At 41.2% G+C, this 25,040-nt stretch overlaps 1 protein-coding gene across 4 annotated transcripts; it reads right to left on the minus strand.

Moving 5' to 3' along the window:
* Window positions 1–623: 623 nt before the first annotated feature.
* TASOR (transcription activation suppressor) lies at window positions 624–24,638 on the minus strand. Of its 4 annotated transcripts, none has more exons than XM_030956698.1 (23): window positions 24,251–24,638; window positions 17,984–18,129; window positions 16,792–16,884; window positions 15,883–15,955; window positions 14,766–14,857; window positions 14,258–14,416; window positions 13,148–13,275; window positions 12,456–12,487; window positions 11,703–11,808; window positions 11,180–11,283; window positions 10,967–11,070; window positions 10,670–10,742; window positions 10,462–10,536; window positions 9,432–10,082; window positions 7,976–8,412; window positions 6,970–7,108; window positions 5,202–5,992; window positions 4,401–4,523; window positions 3,676–3,835; window positions 2,979–3,087; window positions 2,648–2,826; window positions 2,403–2,561; window positions 624–1,768 (listed from the first exon to the last, which is right to left on the minus strand). In XM_030956698.1, the coding sequence occupies exons 1-23, from the start codon at window positions 24,636–24,638 to the stop codon at window positions 1,206–1,208; spliced, it is 4,884 nt and encodes a 1,627-aa protein (XP_030812558.1). In that variant the 3' UTR covers window positions 624–1,205. The 4 variants fall into 4 exon arrangements, with proteins under 4 accessions (XP_030812558.1, XP_030812557.1, XP_030812560.1 ...); XM_030956697.1 differs by having other exon boundaries at window positions 5,202–6,115; XM_030956700.1 differs by having other exon boundaries at window positions 1,219–2,046.
* Window positions 24,639–25,040: the final 402 nt, after the last annotated feature.

The following is a 25,040-nucleotide window of genomic DNA, read 5'->3' on the forward strand; positions in this document are numbered from 1 at the left end:
TTAGAGTTATGTAGTTTCAAACACTCACCTGGTACCAAGCACATCTCCCAGAGAAAAGCACAAAAATCAAATTACAAACAGGAAGTCCCCCAAACACAGGACTTGGAGCAACCTGAAGACGAGCACTAAAAGCCAGGAGTCTCAGCCGAGTGAGCAATGCAGCAGCTCCACAGCTGCTCCCTAGGGCTGCTGCCTCTGCAAGCCTGAGGCAGAACAAAAGGAGAGAATCGCTGAGGGGGAAAAGGTTGGAAACTCGGCAGGTGTGAAATTTAACAGACAGGATTAAGAAACAGATAAAACTGTACTTACCCCAGTGCTAGTTCACAAAACAAACAAAACCAAATTTTAAAATAAAGCCTGAAAGCCCCAGGAATCATTAAGCTGAAGTGGGAGAGGATTGAGGTTTTTCTGATGCAAACTGAATTCCCACAGTCATTAAATTCAGGTTTGTCCTTCTCTCATTACAGTAATCACAGTGGCCAGATAAAAGCTGGGAGGGCACTGCTGGTGCTGCAATGGCACAGAGCACCAGGTGAGACACACAGATAATTGCTGGGCATGAAACTAAGCTTGGGTGTTCCTCAAGCACTTTGCAAACAATGTAAAAACCACAGACAAAGCAATGTGTTAGCAAGTCCCTTGTGCATTAAGAGTTTATTTGATTTTTTTGTAATGGAACTGCACCATTGGTTACTCTAATTGAGGTATTTAGCCAAAATCCAGTATATAGTCATGAAAATAAGTACACTACCTTAGAGCTATGTAAAAACATTGTACAAAATTTGTGTCCATGTCAAATAAATACATTAAATTTAATATTTGTGTAAAGAAACATGACTTGGATACTCTTGTGGTTGAGAAAAAAAGACAACTGCTCTTTCACATATTTTAGGCAAACATTCAGCTTTACATTAAACAGACCTCAAACTGAAGCTTAGGTAACAGGTCAAATACAAATGTAGAAACTTAAAAGTGCCAACAAACAAGATAATTCAAGTACAGTAAACGTTAAAAAATATATGTATTTATTTAAATTTTCAGATGGTTCCAACAGGGACGGGCCATCAGGGATTTAAATAGAACATGAAAACATCTGAGATAACAAGAACAAGAAACATTTTGTTCCAGAATAAAATAGAAATCATTAATCCAACATTTTAGAAACAGAGAAGTCCACAGCAACTTAGAAAAAGAGACTTAAGAGTTCATTTCTGTTCTGAATATGGCCTGGAAGAATCACAGCAGCTATCCCAGCCACCAGGTGATAATGACTTTTCTGTATCCATGCTCTGATTGTAGGCAGACAGAAAAAAATTGCTCCCTTCCTGGTTTTGATTTGCAGGAGAAATTGGGTATGTTGTTCCCAGAAAAGTCTGATGAGTGAGGACACTAAAGTGGCTGAATTGATGGAACATGTTTAATTGTCTGCTATAAACCTGGAAGTTACTGAAAGGAGTTTGTTCGACTGCATTGTGTTTTTCTCCTTCAGCAGAGCATGTTGTAGAAACTGGAGTAATTGGCTGCTTCTCTTCCAAGTTAGTTTTGTAAGTCTTTTCCCCAAGGCCAGTTTGTGCTTCAGGAGGTAACTCTGTAACTGATAAGCAGCTTGCTTTAGCATCTACTCCATGTGGGCCCTTGGCCTCTGTCTGCAAAGCTTCCACATGAGTATCATACTTAGAGGCACCACTGCAGATTTCTATTTCTGACAATTCATCCCCTGAATCCAGAGACATGTCCTCCTCATCCTTCTCATCCTTTTCTACAAGAACTACATTAAAAGAGAGAGAAAGTTCTATTCTATTGAAATATAAACTTTGGTTAAAAAGGCCATTCACTACTCACAGTGTTACACTTCAGGTCTGCCAGTCCAACAGCACTTTAAGTCTTGGTCTTCTGCCACTCGAGTTCACTTACTCAACACACACACTTAACCCTCTGTGGGAGTGTCCAGTTACTTGGTGCTAAAAGCTTCTGCACACCGTGCTCATATTTAGTGCTGGGAAATCCCAACTCCCAGCTCCAAAGGGGACAATGTCAAAACAGCATCTAAAGTTACACAGCAGGTGAGTATTTGATCAGACAATTAAATGAGTACAATTACTGACATCTCAGTACAGTTTATCTACTCTAAGTAGATAAAGCAGGTAGTGACAAGTTTATCCTTTTCCTGAAAACAGATGCCCTGTCTAGTGCCTCAAATACCACATTAGCCTGTACTTCTGTGTTGAAAGTCTCCATCCCCACTGCTTTTCCCCCGCCATTTCAAACAGAAGAGTACCTTGAGAGTTGAGTTTTCCTTGCCAGCTGCAGTGGCTGTTGACCAGAGTCAAGGCACACTGTCCCAGCACCTCTACCCCACACATGCACTTTAGGAAGGAAAGTTTAAGTGTGTTTGACCTCACCTGATTGTCTTTGGCCAGCACTGCCAGCAGCAAGGTTGTTCTGCTCAGTATCAGAGTTGTGAAACCCAACAAGACTTTTAAAATTACGCATAAAGTCATCGACAGCAGCAACCACAATGCCATTATCAACGTAACTCGACAGCGTCTTGAGATTCTTTTCTAAACACATAAAAGAAGAATTTGTATTAATATTTAGCACCTGTTATCAAAAAAGGGGGAGAGGTATTCACAAATGTGGGGTTTACCTGTTAGGAAGACAACATGTCTCTGTTGTATGTTCTGAGCTTGAAGCCTGATGAGACACTCAAGTTCTGGAGCATTTCGAGTTTGAGAATCACAGTTATGGTAAGACAGAATCTCAACCAAGTTCTTCTTTTGGTAGGTGTTCAGAAGGGTGAGCAGGTTCAGGGCATTGGCATTCATCCTGCAGTGGGAGGAAAGCTCACTATTAGAAACAATTTAAGGTCAGTCTACATAGCAACAGACAAAAATAAGAGTAAGTTCTATTTAAGTGTTTTGGATGGCATAACGAAAGCTGAAGCATTTTAACAGCTTGTATTATAGAACCTTACTTACCTCCCCAGCTCTTTCAGTTTCTTTTGTATTTTGCAGTGGACTTTCCATTGCCATTTCCCATCTGGGGTATTGAGATCCTCCAGAAATGTCAGGAACTGTTTTAGTTTATCTGTTGTAGAGATATTGAATAAAAGTTAAATTTTGTGGTATGTAGACTGAAAATACTGCTTCAGTGTATACAAAAAGCTGTTCCCTGTTTTCATCACAGTACAGTCACACAATTACAAACAGCAGACACTCACTTCAAAGTTTTATTCCATGCAGACTGGCCAACAGCAGTATCATAAAACTGAGCTGCCTTTCTGTACCTCAGGTGCCCAGCAGTGGTATTTAAAAGCTGACCTCAGCACACACACTCTGCCTTGCTAAAATATTTCAAAAAACTGTAACTTCATTACCTATTCAATTTCAAATGAAGAAAAAGTATATATAGCATGTTTGTGGATGGAGTAGGAAGGAATAAAAGGCTCCACATATAACTACACAGTGTAATACAAACTGAAGACAAAATCTCCCTGTTCATGTGTTCTTCAAGAGCGCCACTGGGCTGAGAAAGAGACTGAATTAGCTGAAGTTCTCAAAGAACATCACAAAAATTGGAAGACCTGATCCTTTATTGTGGCGAGTGTGGGACCTCTCACATAGTGAAATGTCAGGATTTTAATTCTAAAGCTTCCAGAAGCATCACACCACCTACCTGTAGTGATGGACTCTGGGTTAAGGACAGATTCATCCGACACAACAAAACCCCCAGACACAAACAGGTCATGGTAAGTGCGATTTTTCACATCATTCAAACTGTCAACCCCTGCAAAGCTGACACAGGAGAACCTCTTCAGAGTCACCAGGCCAGGGATCTGTTGAAAAACATTTGAAATCAGAAGTGTAACCACAGGTCACACAGAAAAAGGAATTACTGAACTCTCCTACCTACTAATGCCAGGCACCAAACTTCAAAACACATTTTCAAAAAATTACTGTTTCTTCTCTTGCCTAGGGAGGTGCTCTCTCAGGAGCATTACAGGAATAAAGTAAACGGACATCAAGCACTTCAAATAATTTTATTTTCTGTCCAGCACAGGGTCTTAAGCTGGCAGGAATAGCTCAGGTCATTTGAAAGCTGCCTTCACCTCCTGTTAGAGCATCACAGAACCAAAAGCAGAACTACTCAGGCCTCTGCAGAGTTTTACAACTACTAACAGTAAATATGCATTAGCCTGTGCATGGTAGTGGAAGAAGTTATGAGTAAATGTTGAGACAAGACCATTTTTACTACAACCATTTTGTTTCTTCAAACAGCAGCTAAACACAGGGTACTGCTGAACGCTGTGCTGTTAGAAGAAAGCAGCCTTGCTCCAAATGAGCTCCTCTCACTATTGCCAACAGGTTCCTGCAGCTCACAGTTACTTACGTGGGACATACCTTATGGATGAGATTGGCAATGTCTTCATTTTGGATAATGATCAACAGTTTCTCTGAATTATCTCCTCTTTTAAGGAACTCCTCTGGATGGCACTCTGTGTTCCCTAACTTTCTAAGATACTCCTGCCACCACAGAGAGAGGAGACAAGGACAAAGTCAATAGGTAGTTTGGTAAAAACAGTGCCCAGATGACACCCACAGCAAGAAGGTTTTCCACTTCAGTGAATCCCAGAGGGACTGGCTGCTTTATCCCTCCCATAAATTAATCAGAAGGATGCAGCAACACAGAGCAGCTGTTTCAGCAACTCAGTCATTCTTATCAAATCACACACAGACAACCAACTGACACTATCAAACTGCCCCAGTTTTCAAGGAAGGCCAGAAGTTTACAACTTTCATCTTACACATTTAGGTACAGAAGCACAGTGATTTCTCAAACTTCTGTCTACTATTAACTAGAGGGGAAGAGAAAAAACCCCAAAGGCACACAGAGTGACTTTTCATACATTCTTTCTAAAATGGTAGCTATCACATTTCTTCACTGATCACCTTTTTTTTGTAAGCCCACCCCCGGCAGGATCTTCAGAGAAGGACCAACCTACAGCCTGCTCTGTTTTCCAGCTCAAAGACTTACGTAAAAGCTAAATATAAGCAAGACTACCACAAAAGCTCAATGAGGAAGTGGGACAGGACAGCCTATTTTCACAACTCACTTTCACAGTGAAAGTGAGTCCAGTTTCACACAAGTGGATTTGAAAGACACTCTGACAGTAGAGAGAGGTTGAACTGAAACAGCTTTACCTTGATTTCTCTGCAGAGAACACTTTCTTCCTCTTCATGAATATAAAATTGGATTCTGTTTTTCTGTACATTTTCCATTATTTGGACAAAACCGGTAAATAATTCAGGCTTTAACTTGCTTATCAAATCAGAAAAAGCTGGTTGAGTTAAAATGTTTAAGTTCTTAGGGGACTTCTGAGTCTTTTCTGGTGGTTCCCTGAGATCACCAGCAGAAGAAGTCTGCTCCTCTGGTTTAGCATTCCCATGGCTCACTGTGTCCTTCCCTAGGGGCAGGCTTGCTGAAGGCTGCTCCCGGCAATGCGGCTCCTCCCCCAGGTGATTGCACAGCGGCTCTGGGAGTGCTGTGCTGCTGTCCCTGCTCACAGCCAGCGTGTCAGGGGCAGTGCTGCTCACCACCTCCAGTGCTTCAGGACTAGAATACACTGGGGGAGTCTGCTTCATGCAGGAAGAAGCCAAAATGACGCTGTCCAGTTTCTCAATCAGGCTCTCTACGTATTCTTGGACAGAAATCTCTGATGCCTGCAAACAGAAGTGTTCAGAAAGTCTCATCATCCTCTCCTGGGCAGAAAGGACTGGTGTGGACATGTCACTGACATAAGGAATGTTTTTTTGCTGCAAAATTTCTTTAATCTTTCTTGCAAAGAGCTTATATTCTTCTAACAGTGTTGTCTCTATTACTGCACTAATGGAATGCTTAGCTGTAAAAGGTTGATCTGTTAGCTCATACTGATCTTCAAGTTTCTCCACTTGTCCTGTGTAATGTCCATCTTCTGCTGTCCCCTTCTGTGTGTCTGAAAATGGAGAGCATGGCAATTGATAATCAGAATTTCTCTGTCTATTTACTACCCGGGGGTCATTAGGAAGTGCATCCATTGGTGGCAAATATTCCAGTGGCTCTTCTGGTGATTTCAGACCTACAGAAGAAGAGTTCATCATCACCATCACCATCATCTCATGTGTGAAAGTCACACACAGCTGATACACCAAAACCTCCGAATCCCAGCCTGAAAACAGCATTACTGTTATGCCTCCCCCACCAACCAACTTCAACCCCAATACTCAAGTGTTACAGTCTGCTGAGGTACAGAAGCACAGTACATTTAACAGCTGCTAAGACAGTCAAACAGCACAGTCCAAGTCTGCTGAAAAAGCAGAATAAAGTAGTTTTCCCAGAGATAATGTAGCACGACAGGATGTACCTTCATTACAAATTAAAAATTAAATTAGAAATCGAGCAGGGCAACATATGATTCAAGTATTTTCATTTGCTACTAAATGAAATTTAAATGCTCACTTCTAAAAAGTTAAAATGCTCACTTCTAAAAAGCTTAGACACAAATGACCTGGTGGAGTTGGACTGCAAGCTGCACCTCAGTGAAAACAAGGTTTTTTTCTTGAAAGGGGAGGATGTCAGTCTGATTGATTACTGACACAGCTTCAGTGGTGCTGCAAGGAGTGCTGAAAGACCCTCATAACCCCAGCTCAGTTTCTTCACCATCCATAATCAAAACTATAGTTTTGTTTGTTTTTAAAGCAATCCCATTTCTAATTTGTGTTAATATGAGGCCAAACCAATGCTCTCCACCAGTATCTGTTTTCATCCAGCAGATTTCTGTATTAATCAAATATAAGAAATAACTGCACAGGCTATAATGCGCTTGTGTACCAACATGTGATCCAAGAATGGATGCATGAATCCAGGTACAAACCTTTAGAATATGTTTTCATTCACTACTTGTAGGAACAGAAGAGTTAAAATCCATCTTACCTGTAATTGGGATAAGTTTCCAGTGCATTCCAACTTCCCCTACATTATTTGAGCAGGGAGGTTGCCCGAGATAGCCATGTTCTATAGGTGCACTAGGACAGGGACTGCAGCCTTCAAAGGTACTCCCAGTGCCTGTGTCCTAAAAACCAAGCAAAATGCTCATCTCAAAACAACTTCTTTTGGTTTGGCTCACTATTAAGTTTTTACCTTCTGAGCAGCTGACAGAAAGGAGTTCACTGGCAATTCTGCTATCAATCTAAACCCTTCACACCTGGAAACATTTCCACAAGGTACTTCTCTGGTCTCATTACTAATGCAGCCCTGAGCACTGCTCTTACAGTATGGGAGCTGGGGGTGCCAAAGGGGAAGACAGGGGAGAACTGGCTGCTCCCTCACTCTTTCCAGGCTGTTGTCTTGACACCTGACTAAAGCCAGGAGGCATTTTAAATAATACAGTTTAAATAATTTAAATTTAAATAATAAATTTGCTGAGGTACTGCCTACAATTAGTAATGGGCCCTCAAAAAAGCCAATTTCATCTCACATTCCAGACGGGTAAAAGCAAAATAGCATACACATTACGGGTAGGACAAACCCATTCCTGCTCTATGACTTAGAAACTGGACGTTGTGTGGAAGTACCAGTAACACAGATCATGGAACAATCACTCTTGTAGGGTAAGGAGCTGGGGCACTGTGATCCCTAAGCACAAGGGAACTCATCTACAGCACTGCACCAAGAAGGCACATGAAGAGAGCTGAGCATGCACTGAAATACTCAGAATTCTTCAACTCTGCTTCCTTTTTTATCACAAAAAGAATAATGAACCGTGAACACACACTTAAGAGTGGAGAAAATTTCCACCTATGTTCCTATCAAATAGAGAAGCTTCACAGAAAAGTTAGTACGTATCTGTGTTTGCCTCTGTAAAAAACGTTTTTTTCATTCAGCCTCATATTCATGAAAATAATACTTTCACTGTCAGCATCTTGGCAGTTTCACTTACTTGTAAATGTAGTGTGTGCTCAAGGGGTGCTTCGTTGGGTGGGAGCTGCAGACTGACATCCACGGAGTAGGGCAAGCACTGCACGTCAGTTTCCAGCATGGCCGGGCTCTGTGGGTCCTTGAAGGGAACGCTGTCAGCCCGAGCAGTGTTAGGAAGCTCATGATCATCTCTGTCCTGAGCAGGAATGGATTCATACTCATATTTTTGTCTCACATACTCTTCAATCTCCTCAGTGCCCCAGCCCAAGGCCTGGGTGACAGACTGCAGCAGCACTGGGTCCAAGTGGCTGGCAGGGCCCAGCGTCTCCAGCGGTGCCCGCACAAGCCCCTCCGGGTCGGCTGCAGCGTCCGACACGTCCTGCCTGAAGTCACCCTCGTGGCCACTGTGGTCAGGATTCATTGAGAACACACAGTGGGGTGAATCCAGGGTGCTGCCACCTTAGAAGAGGGTGAGGAGCAGAAAAGGAATCCATTAGTCAGTCTTAAAATAAGAACAAAACCAGATCTCCCCACAAACATCCACCACGTACCCGCAGTCTCGATCTTTAGCATCAGTTTGTATGTACACACACTTATTTTAACAAAAATGTAGACATGCTTTTATCACATATTATCACACCATTAATCAATGTCAAAAGACCTTTGAAGGTCCACAGAATACACCAAGCAGGAATCCCAACCACAAATCCACCCTTTCCCTCCTTCATCCCTACATGCCAGTCAGTATCTTCTGTCCCCTCAAGAGGACAACTAAGATCAGCCACTTCATCTTCCAGCGATTCACACACACCAGAGCGACTGGTGCTTGATGGAAATCCCCTCTTCTTTGTGTCACCCCGTTCCCTTTCCCCCTTTTGCAGGAGGCTTCTATAGTTGCCTTGAGAAAATGGTCAGGGAAACAGAAATCAAAGGGTTTTTTCTGGCAGACCTTAAGTCAGAAGGTATCTGTGATACTTCTCTGAGGTTTGGATGTAGATAATGAATTTAATCTTATTAGGTTGTTTCCTTTGTCTCACTACACACATTACTGGCTATTTCAAAACTGAACTATGCTTCTTCTCTTCAAACTGAACTTCTTTGGTATGAAATAGGGTAGTGGACACAAAGAATTACAGCAAAGTAAAACTCTGCAAAAGACAGTATCAAGTCTGCTAAGTGTTCTGTATCAGAAAGTCTTTGGACAGCTCCACGGGCAAGTAAACTCTTTAAAAGTCTGCTTTCTTTCCAAAGAGGCTAAACAAAAGCAACTTCCAGGAAAATTCCCCTTAACTTATCTCCTAAGAAGTGGAAACCTGCAAAAAATAAACTTTATCTCTATTGACAGATCTCAGGCCAATGAGATCTGTGCATTAAATTGCTACAGCATGCAAAAAGATACTCAATCTATGATGATTAAGTGTTAAATATGCTCTGAATAACAATGTTTAAAGAAGAACTCTAAACAAAGACTTTCTTACCTTCGCACTGACGAATATTCTCTGAAGAGTCACTCGTTTTTAGGTATTTCTGCATATTTCCAGATTGCTCTTCCAGCTTTCTTTTCAGACCACTCCTAATTCTGGGGTCTTCAAAATCAGAATCTCCACCTACATTTTTCTTTCTACACTGGATCAAGTTAATAAGATCCTTGAGTCTTTCAGTATCATCATCTCCAGAACGAGACACTCTTTTTTTGGCAGCAGCGGCTTCATAATCTGAGCTGGGGCTGAAGCGCTGAGGTTTCCGATTTCTGTCCAGCAGTTCCTTAGCTCTGGAGACAGGGAGCTGATAGGCCTCACAACTGAACACATAGTTCTGTAAGCACGTGCCATGGTGACCTTTGTCTTTCGGGGCAGGGTACAGAAATTTTTTGTCATCCAGATGTGTTGAGTACTCATGAAATACAAATTCTCTACCTCTTCCAGGGCCATGGTAGAGTTTTCTGAAGTACTCATAAATGTAGTTTTCCACAACAGCATTGTAATCTACACCGCTGCGTTTGCGGGCCCGGTACAAAGCAAAATGCAGAGATTGAACCAACTTTGTGAATTCTGGAACGATTTCCTTTTTCTTGTGCAAAACCGTGGTAGGTGAATTTTTCTGTGTTCCATATGGACCATTTTTTTGTGCTGCCAAAAGGAGAAAAGGGAATCCACAATTAAAATCAAACCATGAAGCTATAAATAGATGATGACTAGTCAGCAATACTCTATGTTAATACACACTGGGTGAAACACAGTCTGGAATGACCATGAAGAAGTACTTCAGAAGCCAGGGATGCTACATCAAGAAATTTCAACAAGTTTTACCTTCTCAAATATGAGCAAATGAACCTACAACGTGCAACATTTGCTTTTGTGAAGAAACAAGTATTTCTAAACACTAATACCATGGCCATAACCAATGCAAGCTGTTACTCTTAGTTCACACTGACTGAATACTACAAAATCTTTAACAGAATATCACCTCTGTTTAAATAAACCTGCACACAACAGTGAGCAAACCTACCTGAGTTAATGACACCCCTAGACTCTGGAAACAGAAACAATGCATGAAGCATGCGGGACCGTCCCGTCTGGTGGTCTAGAACAGAAAACAATAAAAACACTAAAAAAGGAGAGAGCCACCCAAAGTCAACCTAGTACTCAAAAACTCACACCCCTAAAAAAGCCAAAACAACAAACCCAACTCAAACACAAACCCAGAGTATGCTTACCATAAGGGGACATCATCTGCCAAGGAGAAAGAAGAATAAGAAATCCTCTGTCCACAAGTGGTTTCACAAGGACCTGTTTTCAAGCAAAAAGAGCAAACTGCTTCAAAGACATTTGCTCACCATGAATACTCTTCTTGACTGCAAGATAATTCTGTCTTGGGCAGAGAAGTGCCCTGATACTTAAGAGTATGCCAGCTAAGGAATTCCAGTGAGACTGTGGATCTTGTAGTATGCCTGAAACTACTAACTAGTAAAATTATTTTTAAAAATAGGAATAGTCAAATCTGTTGCACTCACAAGTTTCTCTTTCTCTAGTTTTTGAAGTAAACCCTCTAAGTGACTCCCAGAACGGGACTTCTCCACAACTTCATACAGGCTACAGTACACGCCATTCTTCCACACTGATAGGACACAAGGGGAGAAAGAGAGTGTAAGAAAAAAAGAAACAAAATTGTAATTCAGAAAACTTGAAAATTCTGAATTTAAAGAAATTAAATGAGAACAATTTACCTTCTTTTCTTTCTTGGTAAGTTTCTTTCAAGAACAATGCTGGTGAAATTTTTTTCTTCAAATGATCAATGCTTATAACTTTTTCAACCTCAAGCTTCTCAGAACTGGAGAAGAAGGGGGGGAAGATAAAAAAATAAAGACCTCTTTTTTTACCTTCTATATTCCTACACTCACTGATAAAATAAGAAGCAGTAAATACATGCCCTTAAGAATAATTTCTTTGGACTATCTCATGAGCCAGGGGTGTTTATTCCTGCAGAGGAGTGTGTGTCACTTGAATGGAAAAAAACCCAACAAACCCACAAACAACAGAACACCAAACAGCAAAGAGATGCTGACAGCTGTCTGCCTGAGCTCAAGAAAGTTCTGGACATACATGACTCGACTCCTGTTTGATGTATTTAAGGCACTTCATCAGTATTTCAGATTTTCATCTGAATATATCCAAAACTCACCAGTTTCTACTCAAAAGAGTTTTGATAGAGCAGTATTTTAAACTTACTATCTAAATGGCAATACTCACAGCTTGCATGGAAGGAAAGGTCGTGCTCCTGATTTTAGGGAAACATGGCACACAAGTTTGCCTTTATTCCAAAGCTGTCCTCTCCACAATGTAACGTTAGGTTTCTCTAAATTAAGATGGAGAAAGGAAGACTAAGTGAAACCACTTGCTAGCTGTGACTGAAAGAAGAGGCTGCTGAATCTCCAAAATCAGTATAGGGAAAATTTCATTCAACACCAGACAATAATGTTAAAAGGCAACAGAAATGGTGTTATCAACCCTGTTATGTTTTGATCTGCTCTGAGCAGAGTAAAGGAGGTTGGTTTGTTACCTACACCTGTCAGTATAAGCACACCCTTGATGCTAATTTCTGAGGAATTATATCCTCTTTCCTTACCTTAACTGTCAACCACTTTCATACATATTAACTTTGCTTGAATGAGGTTCAAAACAAAGCATGACAGAGAATCATATTATTTGAAGTGCCATTGAACAAGAGATTCAGGAACTGAAGATCAGTTCCTACTACACTCTAAGTAGGAAAAGAGGGAAAAAAGACTGTTGACTTTGTACACTTATGGTTCATTCTGATAAAAGAATATATATATTAAGGGGTCTGTTTGATCATCCAGTATCAGCAACTAGCATGGTTCAGGATAAAATTCACGTATACACTCAGCCTAACTAAACTGGTCAAATATAAAACTACAGGGGAAAATCATCAAAACCTTCCCAGTCTGTATCATAAAACCAAAAAATGGAATTCATTCTTACCTGTACTTCTATCTGTGTGGAAGGTGTTTGCTCTAAACAAAGGAAGAGACAGAATGACTAGGCTGGAACAGAGAATTCTGACCATTGAATTTTACATTAAGAATAGTTTATCAGTCTAACAAAATAGGAAGACTGGTAATTCCCACTCTAACCTCAATCTACCATGCTGCAGCATCTTGTACTGTTTTAGATACCTTGATAACTGCTTTTAGCATTTCATAGTACAGTCCCCACACCTGGACATCTTCCCATCAGCACAGGTATCACAGTGGATCTGTGATCAACTGGCCATCTACATATTCTCTCCACCAGCAGATACCAGTGAAGGGCTCAGAGACAAAATATACAGAATATTATTTTAGAGTACCAAGCAAGATAATGCTGTGAACGTTTTTATGTCCATAAATTTCCCCAGTTAGGTAAAACCCCTCAGTATTTGTGGATTTCACCCGGGCAAAAGGCAAGCAGGTGGGAAGAGCAGCGAAACTGCTTCCCACAGGGGCCACCCTGCTGCATAAAACCAATTCTAGCACCTCTTGCTTTGCATCAAAAAGTGTAATTATTATACTAAGTCCCTGTGACACATTCATTCACTTCAGCACTGTTCATTTACATAAATTCTAAGCTACTGCCCAGAGCTATGAATTCTTCCTGCTACATGCAGATTTTCCACAACTCATTTCCTAGCTTACCTTGATGGGGGCACAAATTTTGGTCCTTGTACCATGTCATCTTTATAAGTAAATGAAACAACAGCGAAAGGACAAACATGTCTTGGTCTTTGCCTGATCTCATCAAAGCCATATTCATAAAAGTAGTACTGCGAAAAAGAAGGGACGATGTTAAATCATTAATTTCTTTGAATGCTGGTATTTAAAATAAAGAAGTTTTTAAATGCTCCTCTCATATGTACTAGAGAATACAATAAATTAAGATAGTTTTTTTAATCTTCTCCTTCCTTTATTAACCACTTAGATATCGACAGTACCTTCAGGAGTGAATCAAGAATAAATCATTATTGAAATGCAAAATTTACTTGAAAGTATTTTTGGTGAGAGAAGGGATTAACTAATAAAAAACAAAAAAATTCAGAGGAAAGTAAATATTGCAATGAGTTTTGGAGTCTATCCTTAGCTCAATCACCAATATAAAATGTTAATTTAGGCAAATTTGAAATGAGAAATGAAAAAATACATTCATTTTTTAGCCATCTATTTCACTGATTTACAGAAGACAAAAGAAGTTAATATTGAAGAGAATGCTTTCAAGCAAGAATCCTGAAATCTGCAGACTTGGTAGAATAATCTGACTGCAACAGATTGTTGCAGTAAGAGATAGAACACCTGGCAGAACATAAGTCTTGGAACTGACTTCATTCTGTCTTCCCTCATCATCTCCAAACCTGAGAATCTGGAAAGGGGAATAAGCAGAAAACAAAAACAAAAAACCACCAAAAAAAAACAAAACAAACAAAAAAAAAAAAAAAAAAAAAAAAAACACAAAGTCCTCTCTTCCAGCCTCCATTCCAGTTCCATGTACATTCCCCAGTTTTTTCCTATTCCCTCTCCCCCCTAATGTGAGGGAGAGCTTCCCCTGAGGTCCAGGATCACACCATGGGAACAGCAGAGGCTGCCATGCTGTTCTGGGATTTCTAATGCAGCACCTGTGGACTGCTGCACACACCCAGCTGCAGCTTCACAGGGAAGCTCAGGGGCTGTTCTATCCCCAGTGATTTTCTCTCATCATTCAGAAGTTCTGTTTGTGAAGTTTTCTGGAAGAAGGTGACACAGGCCCAGCTGTACCTGAGTGAGCTCGTAGGCTCGGTAAGCCAGCAAGGAGGTGACTTTAACTGCATTCTTTGAAATGTGACACTCGTGGTTTGGGGTGGGATCCAACACACTCTTGACAGCTGATTCCATTGCTTTCATACCACTGTAGTCATATATGCTTTTCATTTTTCCCTGTAATAAAGCAGAAGAATTATCAGCAGGAGCTTTGTCCTGGAAACTGACAAATTGCTTCAAGTACCACACAAAGTAAGAGCAGAGAAAATAAAACAAGCCATTAAGAAAGCTACTTCTGGAAGTACATTATTTTCATACTTTCAAAAAAAACCAACATATTTTTGCCTTATATAACAATTTATTATGATTTATTTAAGCTTAATATCAATACTGGATTTTAAATCTAGTAGAGGTCTAGTTTCTCTATACACAGATGACTGCACAAATTAAAAGTAAGTTAGATTAAAACCACCTATGTGTTACCAGTAAGCAATGTAATCCTTCAAGAATAGCAAGATAAAATTACCTTTATTATTTTAAAAACAATCACATCTCCAGTTGCTCCAGATTCTAGAGGATTAGGCTGCAATAAATCAGCATACTTGGAGATATATACACCTGAGAAGAGTATAAAAAGAAACCAAAATACATTATGCTGAATGTTAAAACATTATTAGAGATTGAAAAAGTCTTACATGGGATTAAAGCTCAATGCACACAAAAGAATAAAGATACAATTGACACTCAAGTGCAAAGGTAAAATAATTTTGTGCTTTTCTGTACTTAGTTATTTCATAGATTTTACAGCCTCAAACACAGGCTGTCATCTGTTGGTCTGGCTGACTACCTCAGATCAAAGAACTGTAACTGAATTCAGATACCCTAAAAAACATCCATTTGGCTTAGGTTCCTCTCATTCCAAGTCTGTATTTAACTGCTTGAGCATATTGCTCCAGACCCTTTACCAGCTAAACAGTAAAAACTCACATTCTCATAAAGCTTTGTTCTCCACCTCTCACCTATTTCTGCTTTCAATATTCACCTCTACATTCATTCATATTTTCTGCTTTCAATATTCATGATACCTCTGTACCATGTTCCTCTCACACAGGATGACAAAATTAGTTCCTTATTTTCTATTTGAAAAGCTTTGCAAAATGAACTTACTGTCTTGCACTCTCAAAACTCTTTAACACCTTCTGACTCTTCTAAGTCTCCAATTTATCTATGCTCTTCTGGATTTGTCGATTCAAGAATTTTAGTTCTATCTACATCAAAACTGAGCTGAGCTACTGTGTCCATGAGGTATCTGTGAATGCACATACCTACAAACAAACACAGAGGCAGCCAGCCACACACTGCATTAGCTCTTTGGCCCCCCAGGTTTACTGGAAAGACATGGGATAGTGGTTTGACTTAAAGCCAAATGAGAATTCAGTGTCCCCTTTGGAAAGGGAATTTAACTGAACTACTCAAAAACAGCTATGAAATAATGTTCTGAGGTCTATTTCCTTTGCTAAAAACATCTTGCTGTGACACTGCTGCAGTTAGTGATACAAAAAAGACTGAAAGTTGAGACAACTGCATCACATTATCTGCCAACTGCTACTGAATAACGAGCACTTCTAATTAAAGATAATTACCCATGGAAGGGCTGCCGAGAATTGTGATTTTGGAGTGGCCAACCTGCAGCCCCTTTTCACATATGCTCTGGATCTAAAGAGAACAGAGTTTTTTAAGCAAGTCTGTTAGGAAAGCCAGGATATGAACAGAACAAACAGTGAGAAATTACAATTACAGAATATAAATTGAGATTTAAACAAAACCCCAACCCTTACAAACAGAGGCAAGACTAGTCTGAATTCTCTATAAAACTATTAAACTGTGTAAGTTGAACTCTGGTATGGAACAGCTACAGAGACTCACCTGTATCTTAAAAAACCACACCCTCTCTATACCTTAAACACTCTTTATGAATATTACTTGCCTTTAATACAGAAAATTTTAATATTTAAAACAGAAGTATACCTGTCAAATGATTGCATGCTTAAGAAATCCCAACTCTATAATAGCATACAAAGCACAGAAATCACCTTTCCATCACTTTGATTAAAAGTATGTGATCAAAGAAGAGACAGAGAAGACAATGTCCATTTTGTAATATTACAGGTTACCCTGTTGATGCAAAAAAAGAAGAAAAAAACACCAAAACCCAAATGCAATGAAAGCATAAATTATTCCTCCATTAAAAAAAAAATCCAAACACAAACCAAATAAAAACTCACATGTCATCCAGAAAATCTATCCTTCTATTTATAACACAGAGCCTAAACCAGAGAAGACACAGAGTCATGTAAATGGAGTACCTACAGTAGCAGGGAATAGAGGATTTAAATGGTGACAGATCCCCTTCCCATCCTTCTACACCATCCAGTGCTGAATTTTGCAAAAGTAACTTTAAGATTGTGTCAAAAAAAACATTCTGAAAAACCCAAAGGCCCAAAAGCTCCTAATGCTGAAGAAAGCATTTCCCCTGCAGGGCTCAGTCTCACCTGGCAGCGATCCACCATGAGGAAGGCGTAACTCTCCGAGAGCTCCTTCTCCGGGCGCCCGTCCCGCTTCAGCTCCCTGCGTTTCTCTGTGAACTGTTCACACACAAAGCTCTCAGCACAGACACACACACACTGCTGCTGCCACACTCAAGTGTCAGTGTTTTAAAGCCCCAGCTATGTTAGCAGATGCAAGTGTACATAAATAATCAAAAGATAATCCAAATTAAATCACTGGATGCTATAATTAGATTTCAAGAACATTATACCTGTGGGAAATCTAACTGGCTTAATCTGACCAAGTATTTGGTTTTTTTTAAGAGACACTCCTCAAACAAACCTGTGCAGTAACAGTTTCATTTAATCTTTGTAGCAGAACTGGCTAGAACCATCCAGCCCAATGCCTCCCATATCATCTTTGAAACTCCAGAAATAAGACTTTTTCTCTTTTTAGGAGATAGATTTCTTATACTGTACAAACATTTTTGCAGATGCACCTCACTGCTGCTGAGGTGGTTTTTACCAATATTTCTCAGTTGTAACCATGAATAATTAATGTAATATCAGAAAAAGCTTCAGTTTACTTCATAACTTCAAGATTATAATCACAGCAAACGAATTGAAAAGCTTCGTATGTGAAGCTTTGGCATTGGGAATGAAAACTTCATTTGAGAGTGATGAGAACAAGCCAAGGTTGGATTTAAGAGACACCACAAAAGGCACAACAGAGGAGCTTCAACCAAGGTGCTCCAATTACTAGATCAACTTTAGTTAAAGTACTTCTTGGAAAACAACAAAACTACAGAGATTATGGAAACTTCTATCAGGCACATATTTTAATCTTAATTTTCACAGGAAACATCAGCCCTGTAAAGACATTAAAACAAATTTCTGGGTTATTAAAATACCGTAATAAAAATCAAGAAAATTTTTGACAGCTAAAAACACACAGACAAGTGGTGCCAAATACAGTTTTTCTTTTAGTCTTCTTGGGGTACCTGGCAGGCAAAAGTTGAAAACTACACAGTAATAAACTTGCCTGAAAAATAGTTGCTTTCATTTCTGAGGATGTGAGTTTGCAATTAAAGACCAACTACAAAACTGAAAATAATGCCCAGGTCTCTGCCTCTAGATTGAGAAGCACTGGCATTTGACTGGTACCTTATTGAGAAGTAGAAGCCACAAATATACTCACTTCCTTTTCCAACAGTTCACTATGAACTAAGCTGGCTCTCTTGTATTTAAAATTGGACACTGAATTTGGATCCAAGTAGGAAGAATGCAGGATGTTTATAATCTCCTCAAATTCTCGAGACTCTGGAAGTACTGGTTGAAAGAGTGCTATAAAAGAGAAGAAATAAAATAATTGGCGCCGATATACACGTGAAAACATCCAAAAGTTTCCAGTTCACTGACAGTTTATGCATGAAAATAAATGGTTTGTGATTCAATTACAAACACGAAACACCTAGAATACTTGGCAAATATACACTTTAAAAAGTTTATCTTAAAATTTCCTAGAATGATAGCATCTTTTAAAAATCACAATTGTGTTTTTTTAATATTGCTCTTGAACAGCTACTAGTTCTCAGAAGTTTGTAAGGGAAGCACCTCAAGTCTGAATTTACCCCTTGAAAAACATCTAATATGTACTGCAAAACACTGTAATTAAACTTTCAGAACTGTAATTTACTAATTAACTCCTTTAATTAAGAAGTAGGAACAAATTGTCCTAATAAAAACCCCAACAAGAGTTTCATAGCTTGGCCCCACTTCAGAACTATTATGAGGTTTTGTGTTTGTTTGCTTATGGCAATTAAGCTAAATATGAAGAAAACCAATCCTATTTAAAGAAGACAAATAAGCTCCTATTACTAAAAATACCAGGACCCCACTGCCTGTGTTCATGCTTGATGATGTTATCCCTTACTATACCTGCTTTTTCATGTGCTGCTGTACAAATTCCCTCCTGGGCAAACCTCTACCCGAGTTTCCACAGGGAAGCAGCCATGTCCCTGAGCTCCTCATCTGTGTTTGGGTGCCAAGGTGACAAAGTGATCAGAGAAGCAAACCGGGGGGACCCAGCAGAGGATGGCAGTGAAGATTTTGAGAGCAGTGGCCAGGAAAATAACATCTCTGGGGGAACTGAACTAGCACAACACAAGAAGTGGTTTTTATCCTCAGAGTAACTTTCAAAACCCCCACCAAAAGTGCACAATTTTTACTGTAGTTATAACAGTTAGGAACAACAATAGTACTAATCTCACCAAAAAAACCCAACAAAACAAAGACAAAAACAACAAAAAAGCAACCTACCATGAGTCTAACAACAAATTAAATTTAATTCAATCTTTAGAGTATATCTTCCAATTTCATTAAGTAATATGGCAGTAGATTTAGGCAGCAAATCTACTTTCCCTCGTTTGCAGAAAAGATTTACTGCATAAGCCTCAATATAAAACAAATGTTCCTAATGAAAACCAAACTGTTCTGTGCTATTTAGTAAAAGCTGCACACTTTTAGAAGGCAACACCACATCTGCAAACTGAAATCAAGCAAGGATTCCAACACCACCAACAATGAGAAAGCAATTTTTTTTTTAAGAGCGGAAATTATGAAAGTGATTTAGAAACCATACTTATGTAACATCCTTTTCAGTAACCACACCTTCATTTTTCAAAAGCTGACTGCAAAATGGAAGAAGAATTGAGAGTGAATGGAATTCTCAACTTGGTATTGCTGGGACTGAATTGCTTCTCTCTTGTACTGAAGAGATAAATGTTTATGATAGAACAGAAAACAAGCCTGCTGCAGGTACACACGCCCTGGGAAAGACCCCCCTGTTCCACCCCAGCCCCAAACATCCCTTGGACACTACAACACCAACGCCCTGGCAGACTGATCTGGGGTTCACGCACTGCCAGCTCCTCAAAACAACCAGTTAAGGCAGAAGGTTATCTGTGCCAGCCGCTTGACCAAATTTCCTGTTTTCTTACCAGTGTTTACTGTACCTTAGCCCTTCTCCCTCCTTCCCCCAGGACACAAGCTCAGTAAAAATGAGTCTCTCGCTTCCATCTGGAGCCCAAACAAGTGGAAAGCACTGCAGGGTGAGCTAGAAAGAGCCACCACAGGCAGGCATAAAGTCTCACCTACTTTCCCAGATGCAAATCTAGGAAGAGGCACATTATTACATTAATTAAGATCCTGTCACACACGCAAATATTACCAACCATGCTCCTCTTTGTGTTTAAACATCTTCAGCTCTGTGGAAAGCCCTGGGGGGCAAGCTGAGACAGACTTGCCCTAAACCAGCAAGTCACGCTACTCTCCTGGTAGGGAGAATCTGCATAAACTCGTATACACTTAGTGCTCAACACATTTATGGAAAGGGCCTACCTAATCATTCAATTATGGAAAACAGAAAAAATTTTTATAAAGATTGTTGCAGTTTTTTCTTCCAGAACTTGAGGCACTGCAGACTACATGTTCTCAATCAAAACATGAAACACTACCCCAGGGAGATGAGTAGCCAGGCAATACTTTTCAGTTCCCCACCTGAACTGAGGTGTTCAAGGACAGTGATGGTCTGAAATGTCAATGTCGCCACAGCAGGGCCTGTACCTTAATTCAAGCAAGGAGGCTAAAATAAAACCGAGAAGTACTAAACTAGACCTTGTACAGCAGCCACCACGGCCTGTGCCTCCAGGCAAACCACGGAATTGCTGAGCTCATCCCCAGTCCTCCATCACTTCAAAGAGCAGCCATGTGCACACACATGTCTTCCAGGCCTGCTGTACACTGCACCTTTACTGCCCTGGGTTAATTAAACACTAATTAAAGTAAGGACTAACCTGCAGCATCCTTATAACACAAGTCAATTGTTCTGGGGTTTGCTGGCTTGTTCAGCACAGGTAAAAACAAGTAAATAAATACTGGGTTTGTTCAGCGTCTACCCAGGGCACTGGAAAGTATGTAATTATTTTTAGGTGGAAATTGAGTTTAGCTAATAAGGACTAGTCAAGGGACAGGGACTGGACTGGATGTTTGGATGTATGTCATGCCCGAGAGGCTCTACTTTTCTTTCACAGCTGTCTGATGTTTCAGCTTCAGAAAGCTGAGATTGGAGTTCCTGGCTTTGGTTGCTTTAAGTCAGAATGTGAAGACAGAGCCATCTCCTTGAGCAATCCTGAACAAAGTTTGAAGGGAAGGTAAGTAAATTAATGATTTTCCTATCAGCTAAGTTGGCAGAATGCTGGCATTCCTGACACACAAGCCCTCCTGCTACAAAAGCTCCGTTAAGCTCCACCCTTTTAAGTCTCAATTTCTTTCAGTCTTCATTCTTGAAGACTAAGACAAAAAATCTGTGGTGTTAATGAACTGTGACATTTTTACCTTTAGGACTTTTTCAGCCCAAAATGTCTTGTGCTCTCAATAGGCCTAAATAGTTACCAAGTTCAGGGACTGAGAGAGTTCTCCACCTAGAAATATCGTGGAGCAAACAGCAGATGAACCTCTCTACCAAAGAAAGGGAAAATCAGAAGACAAAAGACAAGGCAAAACGATGAATTAGAAAAGGGACAACCTAGACCTTCATGCAGGTATTGCAGTTTCATGGGTAAAAGCAAGGCCTTTTTCACCCCCTCAGCCTGAGAAACAGCAGGCATTTGCTACTTTGACAGACTCCAGAAAGAAACTCCAGCTTTAATCAACAAGCAACCTCTTAAAGGCACTGGCTGCAATGTCAGCATCACTGGTGGAATTATCCTTTGGTGAGGGGATCACTCATTCAGCAAGTTAAAAGTGCTCTTACACTGATTTATCCTTAAAATTTGCTTTCGTAATCCTATCAAGGACCTCTCAAGTTCCAAGCAAACTTGGAAACCGGTGAAGATCAGACAACTGAATTAGAAGAGGCCAGGAAAGGCCTGAAGGTAAATGACAGCTAAGCTGCTCAAGAGAGCATAACACCATTGCTAAACTCCATGTACCAAGAAAACAAACCTCCAAGGAACTTCTAAGGAGGAAGACAAACGCAGGCACACCTTAAAAAAATAATGTTGCAGCCAACTTTTCTTTCATTTGTTTCCTGAATTCCTATGCCAGCAAAAAGAATGAGAAAATCAGAAGAATTCTCTGTGCAAACTGGTCACAGCTGTTAAGAGGTATCTTTCCTTCAGATTACAAAGGATTTCTGTTGACTTTCAGCCCCTACCTAAGTCTCCAAGAGGGAAGATAAATTCTGAAGAAGATAAATAAGCAGCTAAAGCCTAAATTTTCTAGGCTATTTCTCTTACATTTTGGAAGCTTAAGCTTAAATTTTCTCTTACATTTGTGCTTTCCAGATTCCATTTTTAATTTCTTCACTACCAAAAATTGTTGCTGAAACAAATTTCGGTGTTTAAAAACACTTAAAAATCCACCAAAAAACCCACCTCCAAACAAACACCTCCGACAAGGTGATCGTACTCTGTATATAGCAGCTAAGCCTTCACAATCAAGGCAGCAGCTGTGTCTCAGGACGGCATGTCCAGGAAAGACATGGTGGTTTAAAAAGCAGAACAAGGACAATTGCAAGGCAGGGAATGATGTAGGAAGCTTCCATATGTATTGCTTCATGCTGGGCTTTAGAACCAAGCCAAGAGAGCTCTTCTGAGAGGAACTGGTGCCATTCAGATTATTTTGCAATTTAACAAGATGTATTTAAGCACTAGCAATAAGGATGCTGCAAGAGCCACTACCTATGGCATCAGATGATCCAGTGCTGATCTTCCAGAGCAGCTGCAGAACTGACTGAATTGCATCATTTTCCAAAGACAATACAAATCCCAATAGCAATTTAGCTGTCCTCAAACTGCAGTTTGGCAGTCCATGCCGTGTGAACAACACTCACAGCTGTAAACCCACAAGCACGGTGGGCTGAATGGAGCAGGGTCTGCTCTGAGAGCTTCGGAAGCTCCAAGACATCAGCATGATCAAAATACCTGAGAGCCTTTCTGCAGGCTGAAAGGAAAAAGGGTGAGAATGGCTCAAATGACTTTGACATTAGCAAGTCAGTTTTTGAAGTAAGATAAGAATGGCTTCCTCTTCTACCTTAGAGGCCACAGAAGCCCGAGGTTTGAACTACACAATCCAAAACTTTTTGCACACTGCAGATGGGTCAGCATAGGCAAATGATGAATTAAATGACCTAAGAAGGAATTTTGCAGGTCTTCATTCACACTGGAACCAAATGCTAAAGTGGAACTTCAGATAGCGTTGGTTAAGTACTAAACATTTCTGAAATACATTCAAACCACACTTGGGTGTAACCACACTTGGGTGTGGCACACAAGACACTTCGATTGTTCATGAGGCATCAAGTTACATCCAGGTATTTTTCTGTCAGATGAATTATAAAAGACTTTTTTTTTTCCAAATCAACCCATTTCTTTTTACAATGAATCTCTGCCAGACTTGTATCACCCCAGAGTGGGGTGGCAATGGGAAAGACCAGGAAGAAAAAGGGGTCATTACTACCAAAAAGAAATAGTCTATTACTGGAGACAAAAGACTGGATAATGAAATAAACCTACCTTCATCTCTTCCTTACAGAAGAAAGCATTTCAAGAAGTTAAGATGTTACCCTCTTCTCTGAAGAACAAGAAGCCTATTTAAACAAGTATTTTTGTGATATGTACTAAGTTACTGACTCCATATTGCAAAAGGGCAAGAACTAAGATAAATTTCAGGAAGGAAATCAGACATGTCTTCAACTCCACTTAACAAAAACAAGCAGAAACCAGTGGAGTCCTGTGAAAAGCAAGAAATACCACAGGCTTTTAGAGGAAGAGCTACTCAGAAACAAAAAAAACCAAACCCTGGACACTTGGAAGCAGAACGCTTCCAAAGCGAGGCACGAGAACGTGGGACGCTCCCTTTCTCCCTGCAAAGAACTTTCACCAGATAAGAACAGTCTTCTGCATATCATCAATGAAGGACAACTTTGCTGGGTTTGTTTCGTCTATCCTAACTAGGATTACACCCTTCTCCTGCAGGGAGGAGGTCGGGGAAGAGCAAAGCGAACCATCTTCGCTGATGTCGGTGTCCCAAAGAAACATCTTCTCTACATGCCAATGCACCTCCAGAAGCAGAGCCGAGATCAACTCAAGCCCACCGTGATGGCATCCAGCTTCTCCTCCTTCTAAAGCAGAGGTCTGAAATTCAAGCCGAGCTTTGGTTTTGGTTTTGTTTCATCCTCGTGACAAAATAAAAGTGAGAAAGAAAAGAGGAGGGGTAGGAAAAGAATGTAACATCCTGATACTAAAATCGGCTCCTCAGCAGCCTCGCGGGTGCGAGCCAGCAGAGCCTCCTCCACAGCGCAGGGTTTGTTTGCATGCAGCCGTGTGAGGTGTCCGAGAGCTGCCTGATGAATAGGATGGAGAGGGGAGCGAGGCAGGAAAGGGAGGGGAAGGGAAGGAACAACCTTTCTTTTCTCTGCTCTTCCTGGGGATGTGAAAGTTCTTCCTAACAGGCTGCTGGTCTTCTGAGGGCTTAGGGAGAGGGGGCGGCCCCCCGAGCACACCGCTGGGCGGCTGCTGCTGCTGTTCATTTGCCGTCGAGATGCTGCTCCTGCGCTGGCTGCTGCTATTGATGCTGAGGTTTGTGGGGACCTTGTCCTCTGCAGCAACAGCAGCCACCAGCAGCGCCTCCCCAGCGCTACCGCTCTCAGAGCGTCCGCCATTTTGTGCGGTGTCCTCAGCGGCTCCTGCTCTGTTACTCTCCACTCCGAGGACGCCCGCGCTGGTCTTCTCCATCCGCTGATGCTGCTCCGGCTCCATCTCGCCGCCACTGCGGATCACGGCATCCGCCATTCCCTCCGCAGAAGCGAGCCCGGCAGCCCGCGCCTTCTCTTCTTCCCAGCACAGCGCCCCTGCCCAGCGCCAGCAGCGCCCGCGCCGCCTCTACTCGCCCTCCGCCCGCCTCACGGCAGCCCCCGGGCCGCCCCCGCCCCGCCACACAACATGGCGGCGAAGGGGGGGCGGCTCTGCGGCCAGCCCGGCCCAGCCAATCCGCTCGCGGCACACGTTATAAATAGGGGCGCGGCCGGGGCGCGGGAAGCGCCCACGCGATGGGGCGGGACGGGCCCGTTGGTAGCGCGCTGCTGCCGCTCCGGGGCACCGCTCGGGCACCGCTGCTGCCGACAACCGGCACCGCTCGGGACTCGCTCCTGCCGCGCCGAGGCACCGCTCGGGACTCGCCGCCCTCCCGCCGGG

The sequence above is a fragment of the Camarhynchus parvulus genome, chromosome 12 (genome assembly GCF_901933205.1).
Source record: "Camarhynchus parvulus chromosome 12, STF_HiC, whole genome shotgun sequence".
Classification (NCBI taxonomy): domain Eukaryota; kingdom Metazoa; phylum Chordata; class Aves; order Passeriformes; family Thraupidae; genus Camarhynchus; species Camarhynchus parvulus.

Bases quoted from the DNA above. Each gene is read 5' to 3' on its own strand.
- TASOR (XM_030956697.1), bottom strand. From the start codon at position 24,638: ATGGCGGATGCCGTGATCCGCAGTGGCGGCGAGATGGAGCCGGAGCAG. The intron at 16,885-17,983 runs GTGAGTATATTT...GTGTGTGAACAG, and splicing joins GTGAACTGTTGGAAAAGGAA to TTCACAGAGAAACGCAGGGA. The intron at 8,413-9,431 runs GTAAGAAAGTCT...CCCTCTTCTAAG, and splicing joins GAATATTCGTCAGTGCGAAG to GTGGCAGCACCCTGGATTCA.